The sequence below is a fragment of the Xylocopa sonorina genome, chromosome 2 (assembly GCF_050948175.1).
Source record: "Xylocopa sonorina isolate GNS202 chromosome 2, iyXylSono1_principal, whole genome shotgun sequence".
Classification (NCBI taxonomy): Eukaryota; Metazoa; Arthropoda; class Insecta; order Hymenoptera; family Apidae; genus Xylocopa; species Xylocopa sonorina.
This window is the reverse complement of record NC_135194.1, coordinates 16,111,947-16,133,903: the sequence shown is the minus strand read 5'-3', so window position 1 is coordinate 16,133,903 and position 21,957 is coordinate 16,111,947. Positions and strand designations below refer to the sequence as shown.

General features: G+C 51.6%; 2 protein-coding genes across 3 annotated transcripts; both read left to right on the top strand.

The window, feature by feature from the left end:
* The first annotated feature begins 712 nt into the window (after positions 1-712).
* On the top strand, positions 713-7,052 carry Bdl (borderless). 2 transcript variants are annotated; one of them, XM_076909914.1, is made up of 12 exons: positions 713-1,309; positions 1,544-1,686; positions 2,814-3,042; positions 4,018-4,154; positions 4,243-4,387; positions 4,708-4,982; positions 5,092-5,226; positions 5,300-5,562; positions 5,625-5,800; positions 5,871-5,915; positions 5,988-6,167; positions 6,241-7,052. In XM_076909914.1, the coding sequence occupies exons 1-12, from the start codon at positions 1,255-1,257 to the stop codon at positions 6,462-6,464; spliced, it is 2,007 nt and encodes a 668-aa protein (XP_076766029.1). In that variant the 5' UTR covers positions 713-1,254; the 3' UTR covers positions 6,465-7,052. The 2 variants fall into 2 exon arrangements, with proteins under 2 accessions (XP_076766029.1, XP_076766028.1); XM_076909913.1 differs by having other exon boundaries at positions 3,988-4,154.
* Positions 7,053-11,349: 4,297 nt separating this feature from the next.
* Positions 11,350-18,809, top strand: LOC143433124 (protein croquemort). The gene is made up of 10 exons (XM_076910270.1): positions 11,350-11,715; positions 13,380-13,641; positions 14,200-14,366; positions 15,558-15,702; positions 15,769-15,972; positions 16,498-16,709; positions 16,833-17,238; positions 17,384-17,457; positions 17,559-17,784; positions 17,855-18,809. The coding sequence occupies exons 2-10, from the start codon at positions 13,525-13,527 to the stop codon at positions 18,047-18,049; spliced, it is 1,746 nt and encodes a 581-aa protein (XP_076766385.1). The 5' UTR covers positions 11,350-11,715; positions 13,380-13,524; the 3' UTR covers positions 18,050-18,809.
* Positions 18,810-21,957: the final 3,148 nt, after the last annotated feature.

The following is a 21,957-nucleotide window of genomic DNA, read 5'->3' as shown; positions in this document are numbered from 1 at the left end:
CAAATTTCATGTGGAATGATGCCCCTACTACGCGAGTTATTAATTTTGCCCATCGAAATTAGCCTTCGCAGCGTCGCTCCGGAGTTCGCTCGATCGAGATTCGATCTATCCGGCCATCCGTCGCAACGACGACCTCGTCCCGACTATCGGCTTCCCTCGCTTCGCTCTAAGCTCGAGAATCGTCCCGCGATTCTTTCCGCCCGCAGCGGAGGCGCGTCTATCGAGGTCGAAAAACAGACCCGCGACGGAAGTCAACGTCTTGGTTACGTGACCACCGCGAGCCTCAATTGCGGGCTACGTGGGCGGATAAATAAAAGGGCCACCGTTCTGGGATAATCGGTCCAGCGACTCGCCTCGCGAACGTACGACACGGCGTACTCGATTCCGCTCGAGAACCACTCGAAGCTTGAACCGTTCATCTCTATGCGCGATCAGGTTTGACGAACCTTCTGATCTCCACCAGAGCCTCTTAACCGCGCCTCGAACCGAGCAGCGTTCAAAGAACACGAATCGATCCGGATGGGGATAATTCTTCCGGTGGACGGTTAAAGGGGACTGTCTCCGTTCTCCATCGCGCGCGACGAGCACGAGGCACGACTCGACACCCTGGCCCTCGATATTCTTGACAACGGGACAGATCGATCGGGTGCAGAGAGTCGGAGAGCAGAGGCACGTCTTCGTTTGAACACCACGAGCATAGAACCGTTTGGTACCGCGCGAATCTCCCTTCTCCGCGAACTCTGCTAGCGTTACCCCTTCCCGGTAGCGTCGTATCCGCTCGGATCGCGCTAGGCGGAGCGATTACTCGGTTATCACCGCAACCACCGGGGCACTCGGTGCAGGAACGTTCCACGGTGGAGCAGCTCGACCAGCAACGATCTCTTGGCGCTAACTCGATCCCGTGAATCTCTCCGAGAGAGACGTCGCCCGGCGTGATTCGATCGAGGAGGATAATGGACGTTTGATCGGGACTTGTCGGTGGTGCGAAACGTTCACGCGTGTCCAAACGCACCGATCGAGGAGAGAGAAAGTGCCGCGTGTCGTATAATCCTGGTGGCAAGCCGATGTTTGATGAGTGTCGGTGATGACAGATGTGCTTCGACCCCGTGTACCGCTCGCAGTCGTCGTCGTCGTCGATCGCGAGCTCTGACTCGACCCTGACGTCGCGTACGCCCGCTCGGCGACCTCCGCGAGATCGTCCAGAGAAGAATATCCTCGCGACAGCTGCGTAACCTCGGATTTAACCGGAGAAAAATGTTCAGACCGTCCAACATTCGACAGCTGCTGGCTGTCTTCCTCTGCTACCAAGGTGAGGCGAGATGTTCGATCGTCGCGTCTTCTGGGCTCGGTTCGTGTCGAACTTTCCGTCCGCTTAGCTGGGACTCGCTTCGACGGCCGCGCGTAATGTACCAGAAAATTAGCCAATTCAGTAAAATTGCGTCGGATCCATCGAGCGATACAGATTATCACGCGACGTTCGCACGAACCGCGTCGAACATCGTCCTCGTTACTCGCGATGTTTCTTTCTTTCTTTCTTTTCCAGCGCTCGGCTACAGCCTGATGCTGGAGGAAGAGAAGATCCCGAATTACTTGAACGCCGGAGTGGGAGAGTACGCGGTGTTCAATTGCGATTTAGACTTTCCGCACGAGACCCCGATCCCGTACATCCTCCAGTGGAACCGTGACGTAAGTGTCGAGAAATTTCTCAGTCGACGGATGATCCTACTTTTTCGAACGATCGACGATTTCCACGCGAGTAGAGATCCTCGTTATGCAACTTGGATAAATTGCAACTCGATTTGTTTACCGAGTTACGCGGTTTGCGGAGGCGCGTTCATCGATACGGCTAACCTTGATCGTGAGATGAAATCGATCGTTGTTCGCAGGCAAATAGGATCGATGGAATAATCGCGAGTGGAAGCCTGTGGCAGCCGCGATTAATCCGCGCTCGAGGAGCACTCGGCGGGCACGTTCAACCGCGTAGAAAAGTGTCGCTCAAGGCAGGGTGGGTGATTCGATTTCCTCCTCGAGTGGTATCTCTATAATTGAATCCGCGTGGGAAGCGCGCGTATCCCGATCCAGTCGCGTCGCGCCGCGGGTTCGGATGATACGGTTAATGCGGTCGCGATTGCGCAATTTCGTATATTTCCAATATTTTCCTCGCGGCTCGGATCGAATTCGAGAGCGTCGACGAGGGATGCTCGCGAGCTGTGCGAGTCGCGACGATGGAAAGCGTTGAAGGGGCGGCCAGATGTTCGCGGATGTTGCATTGGACGCGCGTGCAGCCGCACGCCGGAAACAGATTGAGCGTCGCACATGGCTACCGCATAAAATCAAGTGGAACTTAACCTGATTGGTCCCTGATGCGTATGCAAAACAGGTGCTCTCGGTCCCTCTCTGTCTGTCGAACGTGGTAATTGGAGTACGGGACGCAAGGCTGCATTATATTTAGTCACGGCGAGTCCGCGACACGAGGGGTCCGAACCAGTGGGTCACTGCTAACGCATTGTCAGACGATTAGGGACGATTAGCGGGCTTTTCGCCAGCCTCGTTTCGACCGCGAGGGTTCCCTCGGCTTCGAGGCTTTTCATTTTCGTCGGAGGCCGCCGCGCCTAGCCGCTCCAGGCGCCTAGTACCGCCCAGTAGATTTTTCGAGAACCCTCTTCGTCGTCCTCCGTTTACGAAACCGCGATCCGATCGTCGAGACGAGGAGGGATGAAACGGTGGCGGGGGACGCGTGATTGGTACCGCGCGGTATCGTCCTCTGATACCGGAAGCGGAGAATTTTAACACCGCGCGCGCGATCGTTTCAGGGACGAACGATCTTTTCATGGTACAACGGATATCCGTCCGTGGGACTGGGCTACGAGGGTCGCGTGCACCTTTTGGAAGACGCCGTCAGCCGTGGATACGGCCAGGGCAGCATCAATCTGACGAACATCCGCGAGAGCGATCAGGGATGGTACGAGTGCCGGGTGATATTCCCGAACCGAACGCCGAACTCGAGGAACAACGGGACCTGGTTCCACCTAGCCATAGATGGTAAGGTCGCGCACTTTCTCCTTAACGCCCGTTACGATCGGCTAATTCGATAACACCACAAGTGGCGAAGGGAATTAACGCAGTTAAGCGGCAACTGACTAACCCTGAGCACTGAATTGGGTCACGCTGGACTACCAACGCGCTAACGCTGGACGAACCAGAGGCTCGTGCCCGCTGTCTGTACGTACCTGTCCCTTGGACTTTCGGCTAGCAGGAAGTAAACGTTCACTCATCTGTATTTTAAATAACAGCTTCCTCTAATCTATCGACGATCGCGTTCCGCGTCGTCGTTGCCGCCGCGAGGCTCGGCAGCTCTCGCTGAAGGAGTCTCGTTCCATCTACCGACCCCCTTGTTACGCCGCGAGATTAGACTCGCGATGATTCACTCGTTAACGCGCACGGAATTCTCTAGTTTTTACCGCTAGAATTCTGGCGAACGTCTGCCGTGCGGGGAGGAACGGGAATTGAGTCATCGCGAGTAACAATTTACGGCGCAGATAGAAACGCCGTGCGGATATCGAACGCGAAAATCGTCCGGCTCCTGATGACGGCGCGAAACCCGTTCGAAACGGACGCGCCGTCGACAAGGGCCGCGCCTTCGCCTTTTTGTCTTTCGCGCCGGATGGGCAGGGAGGACGGCCAGATCGGAGAAAGAACGGGAAACCGTATATGTCCGCGGTTCACCGTTGAACGGGACACAATGCCTCTGTCACGCACCGATTCGAAATAACACTCGCGTCTCGTGCAAGCGCGGCGATTAACCGGCACGAATGCGCGCTCGAACGAATGACCCGCGTTGCAACCGCTGCGATTAAAGCCGGCACCGTATCAATTAATACCGCCTGTTGCCCGCCGGCCGACTAAAATGCGATACGATAAACGATATAATACCGCTGACGCTTACTAACCTGACACTGGGCAGACTCGTTAAATCGTTCAACCCAGGTGCGTCGCCGTTCCCGACGTCTGTTCCAGGCGAGACGCTGCTGGCGGTCCCGCCCGTCAATAAGACTGTTATGGAGGGCGAGTCGGTCTCCTTCGACTGCGTCGCCAAGGGTGAGAAGTCCGTGGTCAGCTGGCTCCGCGAGAACGAGGAGATCACGGAAATCGGGGTAATTGCGTATATTTTCTCTCGACGATCGCGTCGATCTCGTCGAGACAGGAGTGCACATGCGTTCGAGTTCGATCACGTTTTGACAGGATCTCAAGAGAAGGGCGTCGATCGCCGAGGACGGGACGTTGACCATCAACTCTGCGGCCATGGGCGACCTCGGGGAGTACACGTGCGTGGTGGTCGGTGAGACTGGGAACCAGCAGAGCGTCTCCGCCTTTCTGAACGTGCAATGCAAGTATTCGCCCATCGAGTCCAGCTCGAAACTCGTCGGCTGACCCGGATTCGAACGCGAACGAATCGCAGCTGCAGTCAAAGGGTGGAAGAACGCGCGAGGCCGCGATCGCACAGTTTCGTCGAGGAAATGGAATAATAACGCGAGCGTAATAATAGGGAATAGCAACGAGAACGAAACGACGATAACGACAGAGTAATCAAGCCCTCCGCGGGTCAAAATTGAACGACCGTGGTAGCGCGAGTTGAAATTTCGACGATCGCCCCCTCGCTTGCGTCTAAGCTCGACCCTACGTGAACTACGTGCGTTCGTGTTTTAGACAAGGCGAAGGTGATCTACGCACCCCGAGAGGTCTATCTGCCGTACGGGAAACCAGCCCTCCTCGACTGTCACTTCAGGGCCAATCCGCCGCTGACGAACCTGCGTTGGGAGAAGGACGGATTCCTGTTCGACCCCTACAACGTTCAAGGCGTCTTCTACAGGAGAAACGGGTCCCTCTACTTCAGCAAGGTGGACGAGACCCACTCTGGGAGCTACACCTGCACGCCGTACAACGATTTGGGCACAGAGGGACCTAGTCCCTCGATCACCGTGGCAAGTATTCGTTTAGTCAATCGTTCGTTCATTTCTCAATTGTCTACCATCGTTGCGAAGCCTTCTCGCGTCTCTGATAATCCGACGAGTCCACTGTGCGCCTCGACAGATCGTGCAGAGACCGCCAGTGTTCACAGTGACGCCTCAACACTTGTACATAAGGAAGCTGGGTGAGAATTTGGAGATACCGTGCGACGCCAGGGACGGGGACCAGTCCCATCGACCGTCGATCGTTTGGTACAAGGTACACCGTGTGATCCACCGTTATCTGTCTCTGAATCACGATTAATCGGTGCTGGACGTTTCCACGGGAACAGGATGGCTCGCCAGTGCCGCCAGGCAACAGGACGCTGATAATCGGCGGCAACTTGACGATCGACAGGATCCAGGAGCAGGACAGAGGGTTGTACCAGTGCGCGGCCAGCAACGAAGCCGCGACGGTGGTCACGGACACCGAGTTGATGGTTTTGAACGTTCCTCCGAGAGCACCGTACAATCTGAGCGCCAACAGCAGCAACAACGCGGTCACTTTGACTTGGGTGCCTGGATACGTGAGACCCAAGATGGAGTACTCGGTCTGGTAGGTGAAACGCTCGTGAAACCTCGGACAGTACGACGAAACGATCGAATTCTCGGCACCAGGTACAGACCAACGGACACCACCGAGTGGAGGACGATGAAGATCCTGTCCAGGAAGATCACAGAGGCGACCGTGAACAATCTGAACCCGGGTCGAGAGTACGAGTTCATGGTGCTCAGTCAGGACAAGCACGGGGACGGAATGTTCAGTAAAACGTTGCGTATATTCACGCAGCCGAGTACGTTCACTTTCATACATATATCGCGGTATTGTTTATGGGATGTAACGCGAAACGAAATGAATTTCAGCATCGCTCGAGGAGAACTCGGCGTCGGAGTATCGCAGCCCCCCAGGTAAGCACGAAGAGGCACAGCAGAAGCGCGAAGACGCTCTTTGGAGGATTTAATCGCTTTTCGATTTGACAGACGATCGAATGGGTCCACCGTTGAACGTGAGAGTGCAGGCGACCGTGCAAGGCTATTTGGTCACGTGGGAACCACCAGCATACGGGAAGGAACAAGTACGATTGTACACGGTCAAATGGTTTCGAGGGCCGTCCGAACGACTGTACGGAAGGGCTGAAACGACGGACACTTACTACCTAGGTGACTCGCACTTTCGAACAGTAGAAGAGTTGATCGTTTCTCGCGCGATATTAATTAGTAACCATGATTCCAGTTAAAAACCTAGAGGAGGAGAGTTACTACACGTTCGAGGTGTCAGCGATGTCGATGTCGGACGACGTGGCGACCAGCGAGCGCATCAGCCTCGAGGTACCAGCGTACCGTAGGAACCGAGCGATTTCCATGGGCATAGTGGCGGGCATCGGATTTCTGGCGGCAGCTCTGGCCGCCATATGGTGGGCGAGGAAACGTTTCTGTCAGTCGCCGAACGAGAAGTAAGGGTCCTCGCCTCGGTGGTGGAACGAAGCCCCGTGCGCGTCTGATGGCAACAAGTAAACTTCCCTTAAACGTAGCGATGTCGATAGTTACCATCGAGCGATCGCGTTCTCGAGGTCCCTCTCTGTCACCTCTCGATCGCGGAATCGCGTCGCGGATCCGTAACCAGTATCCATGTTGTCCATCGACGTGTCGACGGATCGCGCGGGTGCGCGCAACAGGGGGTGGCCGAGCTGGAGAACGCGCTGGAGAACGTCATACGAATGTGGGACGGTTTAATTTACTGCGTTTACGTATAAGTTACTACTATTACGAGTGTTCTTGCATTGCATCGTGTTACATTATGTATCGTTTAAAAGCTTTATTAGATAAGTGCACGTTTATTAAGGATTAGTTCTGGCATTTGATCATTATTCGACCACCGGCCCGCGAGGGACGCTGGGGCTCTTAACCCGGCGAAAGCAGCAACGAAGCGTTCGACGGACCAGATAACTCGACTAGGATTATATATATATATGTATGTATATGTATGTACGTCCACCATCCGATACGTTTTTTCTATTGTAAATAAATTGTGTCGATTACTATGCACCACGACGTCCCTCCGCATCGTTCTCCTCTCTTCGAACGGCGCTTCCGTCGAGTTGCGCGTCGAAATGTCGAGAGTCAGAGTTCACGGATGTTTCCCCTTATCACGATTCCGATTTTCGAGCGTATCTCGATCGATAGCGTCGAGGAGCTTCTGAAATTATTAGAACAAGACCAAGATCGTGAAATCGCAGCGTGTTCGCGTATCTGCGAGTATTTGGCAGGCTTCTTAAGCGGCTGGACGACGGGAGGCGGTGTTTCAGCAACGAACAGCGTCGCGATGGGTTTGTTGATTCGTATCGAAAAAAAGAGACGCCGCCCATGGATTAAGCGCAATCTAGACGACTCGATAAAACAACTGTTACCAATCCAAACATCGTAGTGACCCGACGAATCTTTAGATAAGATTTCGTTATGTAACCGCGATTATCGGCCACGATTTCAAGCGAGATATCGAATCTCGTCGCAAATTCGAGAAACTTAAGTTGTCGGAGAATAGAAACGACGCGTATCTCGAGGAAAAAACCCTTGCTGACCCTTTCCAAGCCCCAGCTAGCCGGATATCGTCCAGTTTGAACAGTGGACGCGTTCCCATGCTTATCTAGCGTAAATAAATCGAAAACTAGCCATCGAAAGCCCACGTGGAAACGTAAGCTTTCGATTTTCGACGCAGAGTTTTGGTATGTGCAAGTATTGGACCGCTAATCTCGATGCATTTTCGCGTACCGTTACGTCGAATCATCGGATAACGAGCCATTAGCTCGTCTGCTCTAACGACGACCGTTTGGCTAGGTATTCCGTTCCGTTTGATCGTCAAACTAGCACCAGAGGCGTGGTGTAGGATAGATCAATCACCCGTTTGCTGTTTTGTGTCACTCGATGAAAGCAGAGCTTCGGCGCAGGAATAGTCCGCTCTGTGCGTACGTATTAAACATTGCGTAGCGTACTTTTGATGGTTAACACTTCCAATTAAGCTGATTGCTTAATCGTTTCTCCCTTCTGTAACAGATATCGTGAGAGGGATAATGCGCCATGCACAGGACTTTGAAGAATCGATGAAATGGATGGAATATCTTCGTATGCAATCATCGTTGGTGCAACTGCACGTTGAAGAGAAGAAAGAAGAGGATAGTGTGTTATATTATTTATAACGTACAATTTTACATTATATTTAAGCGTAGGACTTAATTATAGTGGTAGAAGTAAGAGAAATTGTATAATAAGTGCATCCATAGTTATAACAGTGAAATTTAATTGTAATTTATTGTATATTCCTTTTATTTAATAAATAAATTAATTATTTTAAACAAATGCAAGGAGTCTTATCATTTGCTACCAGCCTTATCCTCCTCCGATTCCTCTAATTTACCACGCCCACAAATTAGAATAAGATAATTACCTCCTCGCCTATCATGTTCTCCTGATACAAAGTCGGAAATCGGGGTATCGATTGAAAAATCCGGAAAAATCGCCAGTTCCTGGAAAATGACGTCATTCCCAAGAATCGCTGAAATTCTCAGAATTCTCGATGACGTCATTTCCAAGAAGTGGCACGTTACGAATACCTCCTATTACGTCATGTTCTCCTGATACATTGCCGATTTTTCGACTAAAAATCTGAAAATCCGACTTTGTATCAGGAGAACATGACGTCATAGGAGGTATCCGAAAAGTGCCATTTCTTGGAAATGACGTCATCAAGAATTCTTGGAATTTCGGCGATTCCTGGAAGTGACGTCATTTTCCTAGAAGTGGCACGCATACCTCCTCACTACTTATGTTCTCCTGATACATTGCCGATTTTTCGAACAAAATCTTGAAAATCCGACTTTGTATCAGGAGAACATGACGTCATAGGAGGTATCCGAATAGTGCCATTTCTTGGAAATGACGTCATCGAGAATTCCTGGAATTTCGGCGACTCCTGGAAGTGACGTCATTTTCCTAGAAGTGGCAGGCATACCTCCTCATATGTTATATTCTCCTGTTACAAAGTCGAATTTTCAGATTTTTGGTCGAAAAATTGGCTATGTATCAGGAGAACATAAGTATTAAGGAGGTATGCGTGCCACTTCTAGGAAAATGACGTCACTTCCAAGAATCGCGGAAATTCCAGGAATTCTCGATGACGTCATTTCCAAGAAGTGGCACTCTTCGGATACCTCCTGTGACGTCATGTTCTCCTGATACATTGCCGATTTTTCGAACAAAATCTTGGAAATTCGACTTTGTAACAGGAGAACATAACATATGAGGAGGTATCTGAATAGTGCCACTTCTTGGAAATGACGTCATCGAGAATTCCTGGAATTGCCGATACCTCCTGTGACGTCATGTTCTCCTGATACAAAGTCGAATTTTCAGATTTTCGCTGGAAAAATTGGCAATGTATCAGGAGAACATAAGTAGTGAGGAGGTATCCGAATAGTGCCACTTCTTGGAAATGACGTCATCGGGAATTCTGAGAATTTCGGCGATTCTTGGAATTGACGTCATTTCCGGGAATTCAAACTTAAAACTAATTTAATCGTGACTAGGGCTGTTTTTACGAGTCTCGGCTCGTTTAAGGATTGGAATTGGTTTTCTCAGGATTGCCGGACAGGTTATCAATTGATTGAACAATTAATTAACAATGACAGAACGTTTATTGAATCCTTTCAGTAGTCTACAAATTACAGGAATGGTCTTACGTGCTAATTGTTACAAACTATTCTTATAAACCCACTTACAATACATCTTATAACTAGAACTTATGCTAACTTACATTCTACCAGTGAAACTTATGCTAATTTACAATATTAAGCACCAAGTATGAACTATTACACGATATTCTTCCTCGTCTCGATTGGGACCACTGCTCCAGAGATTCTTAACTCTCTCCATCCAATTCTCGACGTCGCACTCTTGCATTCTTCATTTCCCAAGTGAATCCCATCTCTTGCAAACTCTCTGCGCGCTCGTACAATTAAGAGACGCAGGAAACCTGCACACACCATTAAACGCATTAATAACTAATAATCACATATCGAAACTTTACAATGAATTGTGTACAAACCTTGCCTCTAACGTCACCGCTAAACTGCATACACAAATGGAACTATTGAACTTACTACGATAAAGTGTAGAGGACATGACAAAACTTGTACTTTTTTGTACGATCGGTATTTCTGAGGATAGATCAGACGATGATAGATCTTTTATACCTGGTACTAAGCGATGATCATCCGTTTCCCTGGGTGAAAGGCTCGCCCATGGCGAACCAGCATCGTGGAGCGTCGTACGCGAGCAAAGGAAAGGGGGGGTTAAAAAAGAGGAGCGGGTAAACGGTCGAGACTTGGCCGGAACGGAGTTGCAGGGTCAATTAACAGACAGAAGCCGCTGGTAATCGCGGACAATGGCAGACGATTCCGCTTGGCAATGAAGAGATCAACGGCTTTGAACCGCGGGAGACGGCCGGCGAGGTTGGAAGGGGTTCACTCGAGCACTTCTGTGGCTTTGCTACCTGTCGCGATCGCCACCCCTTGCCTCCTTCGACGCGCTCGCGAGTTCCAGTTTTAAGTCGAGCGTCGCCGTTATCACGCGACGCGGATAGAAACGCGTACCAAGCGGAAGTATCGGTCGAGCGATCGTTAAAGATCGCCGCGTGGAAATCGAGGATTAACAGGCGTGTACCTGCGGGTCCGTGGGGCTAGGCGATAGAAAAAAAAAAAAAAAGAACGTGAAAGACGGTATTTCGTTCGTACAGAAGTGCCTCGTAAGATAAGATAAGAGCGTAGACCAGGACTCGCCCACACAGTAAATAAATGTCAGTTTTTTCTACCGTTCCGCGTTTCTAGATTGCCCGCTCGCTATCGATTCTCGACGATAGCCGAGGACGCAGCGAGCGTCACCGCGAGTTCTGCTCGAAACGATAATTATTCCTGACGAACGCGCTGCGGCACACAGCGCGCCACGTCTCGATAATGCATTTCGAGTTACGCAACGGACGAACCACGATGGGGACGAGTCGAAGAACGTCGGAGATCTCTGTCGAGAGTTACCACGCTGGCTTCCATCCGCGAGAGAGTCGGTTAACTCGATCGCGAGACTCTCGATTTTCGAATTACCCGCGAGGTATCCTCGCTAATTGTTATCGCGAACAGCTACGAGTGGCGAACACGTGTAACGATAACGCGAGCACGTGTCACGAGGAAGCGTGCATCTGCTCGTCGCGCGGGCACTGTGCGCGCTCGTATTCCGATGGTCGGTTGTTCGTCTCGAAGCCGGTCGAATGGACGGGGGGAGGACGACGAGGGCGAGGTATTCGGCGTCGGTTTGAACGGAAACGAAATTCTCGAAGCGGTATACCAAAGTGGTTCGAGCCGGGTCGTAGGAGGGTCCGAAGAAGCGAGCAAAGGAGGGAAAAGTCGCCCCAAGTGGGGGGGTATGCGGCCAATAGACACATTATATGCAGCCTGTTGATTCATTCGGACGCGACAGTAACAGCCGCGCAGTATACAGCGTGACACGCTGGAGCCGAGGTGATTGAGCTTGCTCGGCAATCTCGTTAGAGGTATCTCGTTTGGCGTTCCTGGCGTTTCATGACTGAAAGCAGGGGCCCGTCTCGATCGTCGACTCGTGTTTGCGAAGAGAGCGGACTCGCGCCGGTGGACCAGGCGAAACCAGAGTAAGTCGATAGTCGATCGCGCACGTATCGTTCGTCGAGTCACGGTTCACGCTTCTCGCGAGATTACTCATTCGGTTCGAGTTTCGTGATGCAAAGTTCGCCAGCGATTGCCTAACTCGTTGCTTGCTCACTCGTTCCGAAAGCACTATTTACTTCGATCGAAAGTATCCACCTCGAAGCAACGCGTCGGTTCTGTTCGCTGCGAGCACTCTCTTCCCGGTCGCTGGAGAGGCCGTGAATACTTATCTCTAAAGGAAACGGCCTACTAACAAGGGAACAATTTGTCAGTGCTCAATTGCGGGGGGACGAACAAAACAAAACGAGCCGCCGCGCGATGGAACGTCGTGTGAGTCGAGGCCACGACGGACCATTCATGTCCCTCGACACGCGTGGCTCCGTCGCGTAGCCGCGAACGGGGGTTGAAAAATCGACGGGCCGACCCCGTTGCTATTCGATGCCTGATCATCTATCGCTTGATTACGCTTATCGATGCAGCGGCAAGCTGTTCGACGTAGAAGCTTCACAGAAAGGGATAAAAAAGAGTCGAGTTCACTCGGCGAGAAATTAAAGGTCAGGCGATACGGAGACGCGCAACGCGGCCGCGTACGCGTCTTCTGTTTGAGCGACGCACACCATGGGACGGCGAGCCGATAAATGACCTGCCATTATTCGCGCTCCTACGTCAACGCGACAACACCCGCGATACGACCGGATACGCGACAAAACCCACGACCCAGCCACTGTATTCGCCGCCTCTCGCGATCTCGAGAACCGCGCGAAAGTAATGTAAACGCGACAATTTGACTAAACTCGATCGATTATTCTCTCGACGCGCGCAGAAGTCCTGTGAACAGGATGGTTCGTCGTGTTTCGCGTAGAAGTTTAATGCAACGAAGATAAAAGTGTGGATGAAATAAAGTTCAGCTGGATCGGAGAAAAATTCGCGCGATCACGCGGTTCACGATCGGAGGCGAAAAACATCCGACAATTAGTCACACGATAATTACAGTAATCGTCGATTAATCCTCTTCCACGCGACGTTCGTTTTTACACTTCGAAAAGTATTTTTCGAAGACCGATGCAGAGTCGAGCCTTATCTCGTCGTGTATCTCGTGGCGAAAGACGCGCGGTCTGCGAAATTATGGAAAAGAAATGCAGCATCGGCGTAGCTGCGGTTGCACGTTTTCAATCGGGATCGTCGGCGAATTCAATATCCAGAAACGCGCGGTTCGAGCGGCGCATAACTGCAAGCTCGTTGGTCAATTTGAACGGCACTCGCAACTTCGTATCTCTCGATTCTCTCTTCGATCTCATCTGTGTTCCACCTCATCGATCGTATTCCTTCGACGAAGGGGGTTGCGCAAAACTCGTCAAACGCGGATTATCGGTCCTCCCGTGGCATACGAAAAATCAGGACCGCTTCGATCATCCCTGATCCAACCACGGGTAGCTGAGAGCAAGTAGGTCGCTCGCGAATCGTCGACGATCGAAAGGGAACATCGAACGCGACGCGATCGTTCCTCAGTTTCCGACTGAGTTACGATTCCCGATATTCGCGTACTGACAAAGCCTAAGCCTCGAAGCGTGCACGCGATACGACGTGCCAGCGGGGCGAGAGCGTGTAGAAACGACTGGCTGATTAGATAGATTTTATCTTGTTCCAGGCTAGAGGCGGCGTAGAAGAGCAGAGCGGCCGGAAGAGCGACGGGGGTGCGGGCCTGATCGGCGAACAGAGCGACCGCGGCCGTCGAAGGCGCACATGCCGAGGAGTCGAGGGCCAGTTCCGCGCGTACACGAGCTTCCGTCACGATGAGGCCTTGGACCAACAAATCCCTCGGCCTTAGCCTCCTCAGCCTGCTGCTGATCGTTTCTGGCACGGCCGTCTACTTCTCCTCGTCCGCGATCTTTCATCACGTTCTGCAAAAGGTGAGAGAGACCCATCGATTTCCAATTTCGCCTTGTAACAGAGAGTCCGACGAACGATATCGAGCTGGTCTCGCGCGATGTACGAAGTGCTTCTCCTTGGTGGTTTTATGGTTTCCGCGATGCAACCGGATCGCGTTCGCCCCTTTCTCACGAGCGGCCACGTTCTCATTACTCTTTCAGGGATCGTAGATTTATTTCTGTTTCGATTTCGAACTGGCTCGAGGAAGACGAAACGTGGCTACGGTCGGCGGTAGTCTCGCTCGTGTCTCGTCGTTGTTCCCAACGCGATTGGAAAAGTGGTTGATCGTTCAATTAATTGACGTATCTCTTTAGAGTTGCGCTAGACGAATAATTTCTTGTTACGAAGAAACGTGCACGGCGTACAGCTTAGCTCGCGACGCGGCTGACCCTCGCGGCCTTATTTTCGGTCGTTCGTCGTCTTTTTTTTTTTCCCCTTCGTTGCACCTTGGAACATTTCTCGTCGATAGCGAAATCTTACAATTTCCAACGACGCGTTTTAGTGAACTTAGCGATAGTAAACGCGATTTATGCCATCAGGAAATACCGTTGTCGCCGACGTCGAAGACGTTCGAGGTGTGGAACGACACCAGCCAGCTGCCTCCCATGTACATGAAGATTCGTTTCTTCAACTGGACCAATCCGGAGGAATTGAAGACGCCTGGAAGGAAACCGAATCTCGTCGAGGTCGGGCCATACGTGTTCCGGTACGTCTCGTCGATCGAGGACGCTGTTCGAATAGCAATGACACCAGCAACGAAGCCGACGTGGCGAACGGAACGCGCGGTGTTCGCGTACGGGTATCAATTAGGCGTCGTAGCCTGTTTCTCGTTATGTAATTTGGCAAAAACACAGTGGTCGCGATCGAAACGGAAACGGTTGCGCAACGAACGAATCCGATATAATTTGTACCACTTACGGGAGAGCAGACCCTGCCCCTCGGTATGGATTGGAAAAATCGGACGTGTTCGCGAAGATGCAGCTCGCGCGGAGCACAAATTGGACAGGCTGAGGTCGCGTCGGAAGTTAATCGAACCCTCGACGGGGCAGCTCCCAAGAGGCCGAGCTAATCACGATAAGAAACGAATACATCTGGTTAACCTCGCGGTATTGACATCTTAATGAGCGGAGAAACGTCTCGGTCGAGTCGACTGGCCAGCGTGGGTTGGGACTAAATGTTGCATAAAACAATTATCCGTTTAATTACGAGCATCAGAGTGGAGACCCTTTCAGCCAGGCCCAGCGCAGAGACGAGATGTTGGCTTAAAGAACGGGTTGTTAGATTCGAATCAGCATTCTCCCCTCGTTTCGACGCTTACCTCCGCGCTCGAGACGGTTACACAACAAAGATTGCATCGTTAACAATAAGCGAGGATCAGCCAGGCTGCAAGGTGCATCCGCGCGCTACTCGCCCGTGCACTTAGCGACCGGCAATTGTCGCGTCAAATCTAATCAACGGGACGCGCGCACGGATATGTAGGGTGAAGCACCAAATCACGCTGGCTCTAATCACGAACGCGTCGGTTAATTGAACCCTGCTGGAACGCCGCGAGTTCGTCCACGGATCTCTCTAATTGTCGGGCGTTACCACCTGTTGTGTTCCTGTCGTTTTTATCGAACACCGTGATCTCCATCGCGCGGTGCAACCGTCACTGTCGCGATAGGCGAACGATATTACGAGAACGCTTGGGAAAATTACGATAATTCCAAGTTACTCGAGGTACGCGAACTTTTTGCTCGAGTTTCTTATTTTCCGGATGAATCACTTTGGTATTATTCTCGTTAGCAGGCAGGATATACGACGGAACGTCGCGCATATTCATTCACCTTTTTTTCTCCCTCCATCGTAAATCACGCGTTTCAGATCACGTCTGTTAGATCGACGATTAAAATTTCAGTGAGATCCGTCAGAAAGCGGACGTGGCCTTTCATCCGGAGAACCACACGGTCAGCTACTTCCAACGGCGATGGTGGTACTTCGAGCCAGAGTTGACCAACGGCTCGCTGACCGATCGAATCACGCAGCTGAACACCGTCGTGATCGTGAGTAGATCGAATTCGTAGCAGCCCCCGTCAGAAATCGTTCGACACGCTCGTATACGTTTCCAGTCGGCGAAGCACAAGGTGCGATACTGGGACATCACCCTGCAGAACACCCTCTCGTACATGCTGATAGCGACGAAGCTGCACACCACGAAGACGGTCGAGGAGTTGCTGTTCAAAGGATACGAGGACACGCTGATAGACCTTGGTAGGATAGCCGGGATCGGGGAGGACATACCGCCGTTCGACAAGTTCGGATGGTTCTACATGGTACGTTCGGTGGTCGAAATTGTTTATTTAATCGTGTCGAGGCCGCGCGGAAGGCCGACGTCGCGATTTGCGCCGATCCAGCAACGGCATTGCAGTCGACGGTAAATTATTCGCAGCGAGACTTAAATTGGTACTGAATAGAACAGGTCACGTGTAGGTCGCTGAATGACGAATGAAAAGCAATGGGAGGCATATTATGTATTAATTTGTTGCGTCACGCGTGCAACATTTACGACTAACTAATCCCACCTATCCCAGCGCTGGCAGGCAGACCTTCGTTTTCTCGTGTTCCTACTTTCTGGCATCGCAAAAAGACGCGATACACACTCGACGGTGCTCGATAAATCAACTCGCGGCTGGAGTTCTCTGTTTACTCGTCCACTCGATCGCGGAGAATAACAGGCGACACCTGTTGCGTTTATCTAACCGCCGCGTTATCGTACGCGCGAGTCGATTAACCTACCAAGATCTCGATCCTTCGCGAGACAACGATATATTATATCCCAATCGCGTTTCTATCTTCAGAGAAACGGTTCCACGATGTTCGAGGGCCACTTCAACATGGACACAGGTGCGGACGATATCGGCGATTTCGGGGTTCTCAGGAAATGGAACTATCGAGACACGACCAGGTTCTTCAAAAGCCCGTGCAACTTGGTGGAAGGGAGCGCCGGTGAATTTTGGCCGCCGTATCGACGGAAAGACGAGATCGTTCTGTTCAGCGGCGACCTGTGCAGGTCAGTCGCGATCGATCTCTCAAATAAATCGAGCAGCTACCCTCGTAACGTCCCCACGGTCGACGCGGTCGACGAACAACTCGAGAACCTTCGCTAATACCGCTTCTAATCCGTCCCTGGCAGACCTTTGACGTTCGAGTACGAGAAGACCATCGATCACTTGGGCGTGGAGGGTTATCAGTACGTGCTCGGCGAGAAAACGTTGGGGAACAACACGAGACGGCGCTACCCTCACGACCAGGCGAAATACTTCGAGCAGACCACCACCACCGAGGACTTCTTCGAGGCGGAGCACTCGACTGAGACTACGGACGCTCCAGAAGAGGATCCGGACCTGGTGAACATAGGGAACTGCTTCTGCAACGGTAGATGCACACCTGCGGGGCTGATGAACGTCAGCTCCTGTCGCTACGGCGCACCTGTGTTCGCCAGTTTGCCCCACTTCAACAGAGCCGACCCCAGCCTGAAGGAGCGCGTCGATGGGATGAATCCTCGAGATGACCATATCTTCTACATCTCTCTCGAGCCGGTGAGCAACGCGTATCGCTCGTTCGATAACACCTGTCTTATCGTGGTTTATTGTTATCGTTGTTATCAGACCGCTCGATGATCGTCGAGGACGAAGCGATCGAGACACCCGCGCGTTAATTAAACCAGAAACTGATCTCTTTCAGACGACAGGCATTCCCTTGAAGGTGTCCGCTAAGCTGCAGCTGAACGTCCTGCTGGAACCCTCAAAGATCATGTCGTAAGTACGTTCTCGTACGACGCAAAATGGCGAGCAGCGCGAGTGTTCGTGCTCGCGACAGACAGCATTCAACGTTTCTAACCGCGATCCAAATCTCGCAGACTCTTCTCGTCCGTACCGAACATGTACTTCCCAGTGATGTGGTTCTCACTGGAAGCTGAGGCCACGGAAAAATTCGCGAACGACTTGAAGAAACTCTTGTCGCTGCCGTACGTGTGCATGTACGCTGGTATCATCATGGTCCTCGTGGGATCTCTCATCATTGTCACGGTCGCGGCGTTGTACTTGCTGAACAAGCAACGCGCGAATTCGGTGGCCAACGACAAGGTAACTTAACAGTCGTCACGGTAATTCGATTTCGAGATGGTTGCTGTACATCGTGGCTCGATATTTCCAGAACACCAAGCCAGAGATGATGTCAGCTTCCGGGGAGAAGTCGGAGTTGGTGTACCTGGACAAGGCGAACGTGAACGAAGACGCGCACGTTCGAACCGATCGACGACTCTATCCGAAATTCGATCGAGTGCTGCGACACGGATCCACGGACAGGGAAAAGGGGGAAAGCAAGAAGTCTGTTAATGAACGCGAGTAGAATCGACTGCGCTCGACGGACGGTCGACGGCCATTTGGTCGTCTCCTCGCGACGCGTCGGAGGACGCCAGGTCCGAACGTTCAGAGTTTTCTGTGAAACGAATCGAACTCCTACTGGGATGATCTAATTTTAGCAAAAACGATAGGAATTTGCCACGACGTCGAGCTGACAGCCCTTTGAAACGTTCTCTGACAAGGACCAAATCGAATCAAATTCTCATACCGCGATGCTTTCCAATGCATTGAATTGTGAAAATCGGTTCGATCGACGCTCCATTGTCCTTGCATAAGACTGATTAACGCGTTCATTGTGTCAACTCTGAATCGAAACGCCGCGATTGGAATATTATTTAGCAAAGAGAACTGCTCAATGGTAGGTATCGTTTACGTTAAGTCGAAGTGTCAAACCTTCGCATCGATACGATCGATCGTATCTAATTTTATCGCCAATAACACAATGTTCCTCTCGTTCCAAAAATTGTTCTCGTGCCAAATCTTTAGTCGAGATAAACTGTTAAGTTGTTAGCGTACGGACCGACAGACGGTCCATTTACAGTGTTAAGTGAAGCCACGAAAGCCAAGGATTGGTATCGATCGTTAAGCGTGACGTAAGGCTTACGTTACCGCGATTCGATCAAGCGTAATCACAGCGTAGCAATAATTTTGTGGCACGATTGCGAAACGTGCGGTCGAAACCTTCGACCTGCCTAGAGAATCCTACAATTTTATATTACGTTTTAATAAAAATTGAAAAACTTTTACTCCCCTGCTAGAACAGTCGAGAGAAGCCGATATCCTCGTCCCGACGATACCTGTTTTATCCTCAACGAGTAACCACACTCGCCAGTTTGTCATTTACCGATAAAAACTGATTCTTTCGAGAAAATAAGACACGCTACGAGAATACAGAGAACGCGAGTACACTCGCCGGCATTTTTTGTACGTTTCTGCAAAGTAATTGCATAATATATTTCCAGTTGGCTCTCTCCTCTCAACTCGCGTGCTAGAACCGCCATATCTGGCAGCGATCGTATGAAAGTTAACTGGTAAATTAATTGTTCAGTGCAAGAGGAACAGGAGGAACGCAAAGTCTACCCGATCTTCCGATTCTGAAGAGATCGTCAGGCCTCGACGCGAGGCGACTTGTTCAACAACAGGTAAGGGACACGTCATCCTCGCGTATCGATCTCCCTTTACGTAACACTCTTCCTCCATTGCTGCCAACAACACCTAACCTTCCGCGTTCCAGTATCGCCAAAACACCGATCGATGCTGATTGAAAACCGTGGCACGCCAGGTTTCGAGAACCCATTAAGAGGATCGTAACAGGTGAGGCGCCTCAGAGGGTGCCCTCGAAAGGGTGCACGCGACAGGCGATCGAGGGACCACGGTAATGCACGACGATACGCTTTACGACTCGTACGATAACTGGTAGCGGAATAATTGACGCGGTCGGGTAAACAGGCGAAATGAATGATTCAGACGGTCGCGAGTTAAACGCGGACGATCACCAAGCCGGGAATCGTGTAAAGCTGACCAGCCTACGTCCTCGCGTTTCAATCGAATGGCAGAGAGACGCCGCGCGCCGCCAAGAAACCGTGCAATTCCTGCAGGCGGTCGAAAATCAATAGCCGCGGCGAAACATTCCGTAATTATCACTGTCGCGACTTACAAAGATCGAGCAGAGAATCGACACGATCCGGAGGCCTGACGAATCCAGGCGCGACGGAATTCTTCGCCAGCCGACACCCTTCCGTGATCGTTGCTCTTCCGGAAACGGGGCGAGACGGAGGGTAGCGGCAGAGGCGAACGTCGAAACGTCTAATTGTCACGTCTGCCGGTCGGTTTCGATTCCGCGGAGGGGTTTTAAAGAGGATATCTACGAGCACTCGTGCTCGATAAAGCGCGAGCGGGACGGAAGATCGGTGGACCGGCGGAAAGTGAGAAAAGAAGCGAGACAGAGAGGGAGGGAAGAGGGGACCTTCGACTTGCGCCTGACAAAAGAGAGTATTCCCCATTGTCTCGCGGAAACTCCCATTTTTCTATTGTATCTCAACAGCGTCGGCCCTGAGACGGTACAAACGTACCACACATGTGTATCGCGAATACATGCGCAAAGTGAGCACGCGTGCTACCACGTACACGCGTATACACGTACAGAGAAAGAGCGAGAGAGAGAGAGAGAGAGAGAGAGAGATAGGCGGCGCCGACCTGGAAAATTCGGAATGCCACCGATGCGTTTCCATTTCCTTGCTCGCGCGGCCTGTCTCGCTGCTGGGAGAACGAGTCAAGGACGAATCTGGTCGATCCGCGAAGAACATCGCTCGAGGAACCCTCGAGCAAGGTCGCGGGACCGATGAAATGAAAGATCGATCACGGATGGTGGTTATCTCTCATGAAACGATCGAGTTCACGGGAGCAACGCGTGCAATGCGCGCCCACGTGTCCCACGAGCGAATCGGAAGAATTTCCCAGGAGTGCCAGCCGGTCGTCCCGCGAAGCCACGCTCGCAATTTCGCTCGTTTCGAGTCGTCGAACATCGACAAGACCGCAATTACCACGGTCAAATAAATTCCGTGTCCTTCCAAGCAAATATCGCGTGACTGTCTTCCAAAAGTTGACCTATTAACAGGATAGACTCCATGGTGCCCCCTGCCACTCGCGAGGCCTGTAATTGGATCTTTTCACTTGCCTTTTTTATCTGTCCTCAGCACTCCTTCCTCGATCCATTAACGATCTATGATTCATCGCTACGGTGAATTATTTATAATTTCGCGGCGATATCGGAGGTGTCCTATCAACGTGCGCATCGGCACGGTAAAAGAAATCTATTTATCGATAGAACGCGTGGAATATTCATACACGGCTAGGCGAGTGTGTTTTTAAATAATCGAATTTCGATAAGCCACGGAGGTACGAAACGAAACCAGCCGATCGGCTCGGTGCACGTACGTGTACGCGCGCATGTATTATTTACGAACGGCCGCAATTCAAACAGCGCGATAACAGGCAGTTTTTTTCCGCGTACAGTTCCTCGGCGTGTACGTTCGTTAACGAACCATCCGAGCGCGACAATAAAGAATCGCGAAGAACCGCGTATCATCGATGAGTCATCGGCTCGAAAATTTCCTCCGCGCCGCGTCACGGTTGGAAAAGAAAAAACCGCGGAGGCCTAGGCGTCTCCCCTGGTGGGAGAAGAAGGCGTGCACGAACGGGTGTGCGGAACGTTCCCGCGAAATTGCCGTAGGTCGGCTACCCTTTTCGATACGGGGACCCTCGACAGATGTTCCGGGGAGCGACCCTCGGCTCGTCCAGGAAACGACCCTCGCCGCTCGGGTTTACGGCTCGTTTAGCGCTCGTGTGTCGAACACATGTCGCGGCCAGCGACCAGTTTTTCGTTTTCGAGTGGTAACGGCAGACTCGTGCGGGTTCACGATCAACTCGCACGGATTTTCGCGTGCACGCGTCTACTACCAACGATACTAAAAATACACCCGACGAACGCCCCCGCTAAGATTGAATGAAACGAAATCCCGTTTAGAAACGGCAGCGTCGATTTCAGAGAGTCGACAACGCTCGATGTCCCTCAGAGAGTTTTCGCGACGAGGCGCAAGTGGTGCAATTTCGCACTCCCGCGTTGCGAGACATCGTCAGAGGCTACGTCGTTCATCTACGCAGATGCTTCGGTTACCTGGTGCGTTTCGTTCAGCCAACTATCGATCCGACACCGCTATCAATTGTACGCAGTATTCGAACGCGTCCTTCCGATAAGGCGCCACCTGGTTGTCCAACCTTCGACGATCGATAACCGCGATCGAAGTCGCCAGCAACCACGATCGTTCGACTTTCATCCTTGAAAATAGGAACGTGGAACTCGAACTGGTCGAAGAATGGGTTCGCGGATCGGAG